The sequence below is a fragment of the Acomys russatus genome, chromosome X (assembly GCF_903995435.1).
Source record: "Acomys russatus chromosome X, mAcoRus1.1, whole genome shotgun sequence".
Lineage (NCBI taxonomy): Eukaryota > Metazoa > Chordata > Mammalia > Rodentia > Muridae > Acomys > Acomys russatus.
The window spans coordinates 45190090-45196089 of NC_067169.1; the positions used below are offsets into that span (position 1 = coordinate 45190090).

The 6000-nt window shown below is 43.1% G+C and overlaps 1 protein-coding gene across 2 annotated transcripts in view; it reads right to left on the reverse strand.

The window, feature by feature from the left end:
• The window catches only part of Pdk3 (pyruvate dehydrogenase kinase 3), a 64989-nt gene extending 59872 nt beyond the window's left edge, over positions 1-5117 (reverse strand). For both annotated transcript variants that reach the window (XM_051142381.1, XM_051142380.1), the window contains exon 1: positions 4844-5117. In XM_051142381.1, the coding sequence (XP_050998338.1) occupies positions 4844-4949 (106 nt within the window). In that variant the 5' untranslated portion in view covers positions 4950-5117. The remainder of the gene's footprint in view (positions 1-4843) is intronic.
• Positions 5118-6000: the final 883 nt, after the last annotated feature.

Genomic DNA, 6000 nt, shown 5'->3' on the forward strand with positions numbered 1-6000 from the left:
GTATGAAAAGCATAAACAACAATATGGTACATATAATTCTGTAACCTGAGAAGAGAGAATGGCCTTTCTGCTACTCAAGAGATACTCCCAGGAAATGAGTGCATACAAAGACAAACATCAATAACTCAGAGAATCTAGAGAACAGTCTGCAATTGTGCAGTAAAACTGAAGGTAATTAGTATACATAATAAACCTACAATAGCACTCTCAAGCTAACCCTAATTCATTAAAGAATAAACATCTTTCAGGATATGGAAGAGATGGGGGTAAGGGTCGAATATAACCTAGCTATCAGCTGCTAAAGCACTGATCAGAGGCATAGCTAATAGCCTTAAAACCTGAAGTAAAGGGGCTGGAGAGATGGCTCAGCAGTTAACAGCACTGGTTGTTCTTCCAGAGGTCCTGGGTTCAATTCCCAGCACCTACATGGCAGTTCTGTAACTGCTGCTCCTGGGGATCTGACTTCCTCTTCTGGCCTCTGCATGTACCAGGCAACTAAGTGGTAAACAGACATACATGAAGGCAAAATACCTATATACATAAAATAAAATGAAAAGACTAGAAATAAAAGGCAACAACAAAAAAGGAGCCAGTATCCAACTCTTTTAAGAAAGAAAAGAAATAGAACAAAATTTATCTACAAGTATCAGAGACTCAAGGTCAGGTAAACATGAACTGTAAGATAAAAGCCATAAAACTAAGAAATAAATTTAACCAAATAAACCATCTGCTAACTGAATCAAGAAGAAGGTGGAAGTCAGGCCTGGTGCCTCATGCCTGTAATTCACTCAAAAAAGTTGAGACAGGGGAAATCACTAAGAGTTCAAGGCCAGTTTGGGCTACACAGTGAGTTCTAGAAGAATGAAACCTTACCTAAAATAAAGGTTGAGGGAAAGGTGGAGAATAAAGACCAAAAAAATCCAGAAAGAAAGGGAAAACATTAAGACTGTTAAGACTAGTACCAAAGCTGCATGTAGTAGCTCCTACCTCTAATCCTAGCACTCAGAAGACTATGGAGGTGGCTTGTAAGTTCTAGGCTAGCTTGGGCCACACAGTAAGACTGTTAAAAAATAAATCAATATAGCCAGGCATGGTGGCACATGTCTTTAATCCTAGAGCTCAGGAGGCAGAGGCAGGCAGATCTCTTGAGGCCAGCCTGGTGTAAACAGGGTTTTCCCAGACCCTGTCTCAACAAATAATAAGGCCCTACTAAACTCCAATTCAATGGCCACACAGACAGGTCTGGCTAAATTAAATGGGCCATAATAAGACCAACCCAAAAGCTATGAATCTAGGAAAGGGATTGTGTGTGTGGTGGAGGTTGACAGAGATGGGAGATGGGTAAGAGAGAAATGAGGGCGAAAGTAAGAATGGATTATATACATTTATAAACTTATCAAAAGAAAAAAAGTTTAAAAGCACAAAAAAGCAAGGTCCTAAATGGAGATAGAGGTTATCTAATCTACCCAAACTGGCCCAAAAATTTATGAAAATTATGATTTTCTAGAAAAATCTATTCAAATGAACTCCAGATACACAAAAGATCTACACAGACCAATATCATAGACTAGAGAAACTTGTGGAAAGTTTCACAGAAGTGTTAGACCAAATCTTTAAAGAGTAGTTAACTCAAAAGAATAAATTAGTGCTAGTGGAAAACATTGTCATTCTGAAACAAGCCTAATTTTGGTCAAACAAAAACACTACTAGCCCACATATGCAAACACCTACAAATAACATAAGGCTTTCAATATAATGAGCCAAGAGTTCAAACTATCCCTTCTACTTCCATGTTTACAATTTTTCTTTCTTTCTTTTTCTTCTTCTTCTTTTTTGTTTTGTTTTGCTTTGTTGAGACAGGGTTTCTCTGTATAGCCTTGGCTGTCCTGGACTCGTTTTGTAGACCAGGCTGGCCTCGAACTCACAGTGATCCACCTGCCTCTGCCTCTCAAGTGCTGGGATTAAAGGCATGTGCCACCACGCCCAGCTACAATTTTTCATAATGAAAAGCCAAGATAAAATTTACCCAAAGAAAAAAAAACCATTTCTATGTAAGCATTATTTTTCACCTATTAAAAGTGTGACAGCCATGTACTGAAACACAGAACAGACACTCGTCTCAAAAAATGCCCAGTAGGTGGGCAAATAGACAAGTCCTATAGAAAGAAATTTGTTAACAATTAATAAAATTACAAATGTGCATCCTCTTTGTAGCAAGGTCACCTTTAGGAATTTGTCTTCTATCTACACCCAGACATGCCTGAAATTACAATGTACACAATAATTCACTGTAGTACTTGTTGCCATAGCAAAGTCTAGAAACACCCCACTAGCCATCAATTGTGAGTATCTAATTACAATACACCCATATGAACTCTCTGAAGTAATAAAAAGAAAAAGGAAGTTTACAGGTACATGTAAAGCAAGTTCTTTTGTATTAAGTTTAAAAAACAAGATATAAATAAAAGTATACAGTGCAACTTATGCAAAAGTTGTAAGTTTAGTCAATAGAAGTAGGAAACAGGCCTTTCCTGCCTAGGTCCTTCTGCATCTTTTGAACTTAGAACCATGTAACTATCATCTTGAGCCAAAAAAAGAACATATAATTTTTGATGATGTTGGATTTTTTAAAAATCTTGCCCTTGGGAATGGTAATACAGTACTACCCTTGTAAATAGATACTCCACTTAGAATACTTGTTATTCTTGCAGACCTAACATCCAGTAAAAATATAAATCAACAAATTCTTTTTAAAATATTTTTATTATGTTTCTTTTTTAACATATACATTTATATTATTACACATGAGTAAAATAAGCTACATACAGCAGAAGAAGCACGAGACAATCAGGAAGTATATAAATGTTACATTCATAGTAGTTTGGCTGTTTGTATTTGGCAAACTTGAAGTAAACATCTTTCCTATAAGTCAACAAATTCTTATTTTAAAAAGCACTTAAAGAAATACTCCACACAGAAGAGATGTAGCAGATCAGCCAGAAATGGACCTAGTTAATGATCTTTATCCCTGATGATATTTTAGAATGACCAGTGCCCTACATCCCACCCACATACTACTAACACCAAAAACTCAGGGCATGAGTCCCTGGCCGCAAACCACTGATCTCAATGCTTTAAATTAGCGAGCATTCAATTCTAGCTACTCACCCCACAGATTATCCACCATTACACTAGTCCCTACTGCAATTTTCCTACTCAAATAACATCCTTGCCTAAATGCCTATTAGCACGGGAGACACTGCCATAGACATAAATTAAGTGAAATTTCAGGCACACTATTCAAACTTTCACAAACTTTGAAGGTGAGAGTGAGCAAGATTCCTTTTGTTCTTTTTACTGAGAATTACTCTGTCTCAGTTTACCCTAACAAAAGGTTCTTATGTTCACAACAATCTCTAACTCTAACTTAGGAAAACATGCCTATTTATAGCAATAGCAACCTTTTCATTCTAAGCTGTGAAATCAGGACCTGCCTCAAACCTACAAAACTCTACTAGCAGAAACTGGGTAAGAAAGTGCAGTGTGTAAAGGCACTTCCTGCCAAGCCGGACCACCAGAGATTGATCTCTGAGAACTACATGGTAGGAGAGAACCAACTCCTACAAACTGTCCTCTGACCTCTATAGATACGCTATAATGCATGTGCCCACACAAACACAAAAGCATACATAAATAAAATGTTTAAGTAAGTTTTACAAGTAGCCAGAAGGGAGGGGTGTTGAAAATAAAACTTAAGATGCAAAGGCCTACTTCTCACTCCTCTTAGACGTTCATCATTGATCTTTGGCAACGTAACTTCTACAATTCCATCTGGCATCAGCTTAAACCAGTGACCAATCCCTCTCTTTCCATACTGTGTGTTTCCCCCCAAGTATAGACAACATCACATTTTGCATATTTGGTCTTCCCAGAAGGTTCTACCTATTTTTCAGTTTTAATACCTGACACCATCCCGTGATTCATTTAAATCAAATGAATTAAACGGATCTAGGCATTGAGAGCCTAAGTCATCTTGCTTTTCCTTTGGGGATGCTAAGTTCCATTTTTGTTTTATTTTCAGGTGTTTCCCAACTGCATTTGGCCTGCTGGAGTTGGACTGGCATCCTCTGGGGAAACATCAGTTAATGGAAGGTGGATGAATCTATTCCTACCTAAGTAGGCCTCAGCCTTTACTGCATATAAAGGAAGTACTAGCCCAGATGCCAACAGGGTGGAAGGGACATCAAGGGAAGGTCCTCACACTTAAGCTGGAGTTGTCCTAGAAGCCCAGCTCTGTAGCCAGGAACCCACAGGTCAGCTCTTGCCCAACACCTAAGGCATTTGCAGCCCAGGACTGTGACTATTCCTGACGTCATGATAATGAAGTCGGTCAGGTCCTGCCACTCCAGGCTACCCAACACCTTACAGCAGAAAAGGAACAAAATGCTACGGCATGATTTACTCAACCTCAAGATGTTTCTAAACACGGCTTACCCAACCATTAAAAACCCTCTAAAAATAAAAACGTTCAAGAGATCTCTTTGTGAAGTTTAAAGGACAGTACAGTTTGAGTCAAGTAGATCTGAAGCTAATGATGGATGGACGGGGAGTTCTGCTGGAATGAGGGTCCTAGGAGGAAACTGAGCCTGGGGGTTTCAGGCCCTGCCCCTCCACCTCCCCCAACCCCAGGAAGGCTTCCAGGCATCCATCCCCATAACCCCTCCTGGAGGTTCCCATGGACTTTGCCCTGAGGTTAAAGAGCCCCAGCAGCAGGCAGGACAGGGATGGTGGCCCCCCTAACTCCCTCGGGGCCTTGGAGGTGGCTGCAAGGCATTGCACTCACCAAAGTCCAGGAACTGTTTGATGGAGAGAGGCGACGGAGAGAAGCGGGAGTAGCGCTCGATCTGCTTGGGCACAGGCTGCTTGAGTAGCCTGTAGAAGAGCCGCATCTTCACGGAGCTCTGCGCCTATCCCCGGAGATGTCCCGGACCGCCACAGGGGCCGCCAACGCCGAGCCACAACGGGGAGGCAGTGCCCACAGGGCTTTACCTCCACCTAGGGCTCGGCCTTGGCGCCACCAGGGCAGTCGCCCGCCGCCTCAGCACCTACACAAACACGGGCAGCAGTCAGGCGCCCGTGGCCGTCTGCCCGCGGGTTCTTAAACCCCGCCTGGAAGAGGCGGGGCCTGCCGCCGCACGTACGCTGCGCGCGTGGGATGTTAGGGGCGCGAAGGGCATGCGGCTGCACGCGCGCGCTGCTGATTGGCTGCCGCCGCCGCCAAAGCTTTCTTAAAGTCCCGGTAACGTGCACAAACCTCCCGCCCTCGCTCGTGGGTCTCAGCCTGGCCCTAGCTAGGCTGCTTGCAGCTGGTCCCGCCCCGGATTAGGTCTTGAGAGGGCAAAAGGTGCTCTGAGACCTGGAGGACGCCAGGAGCTCACACCCTGAAATACAATCTTTAGCACTGCCTTAGACCTCCCCAAACCAAGGTCCCTCTTCCGGAAGGCCCTTCTCAGATCAGCTGACTGCTCTGCTTTAAGTTGTTCCTTGCTTTTCTACGTTTTTTTTCAAATTCGTTGCGCCTTAACTACATGCTTTGTTTAATCTTCTCCAGCAATGCACAGAATTAAATGGAAGCTACAGGTTCGCCCCACCACCACCACCCCCGCCACCCCAACTTCCCACTCCCCACCCCCACCCCCAACTCCCACCCCCCCCACCCCCGCTCCTTCCACCCCTGGCCACTGGAGAGGATTCATAATCTCCGTTAACCTGGCCTAAGGAGCTCCTGCTCCGTGTCTGCTCACCTTCACTCTGGTGAACACATTTGGACGGGGTTGTTATAAAACAGGATTGTTACGTCACTTAGCTGCAGATCCTGGCCCTCCTAGCTACCAACTGGGCCAATAAACGCACGACATCTTTAGGTCACTGTTTCATACCCCTCTTACCACTACTACCATTGGAGGAATCAATTTCAAATAAAAGGTCGTTAACACTTAG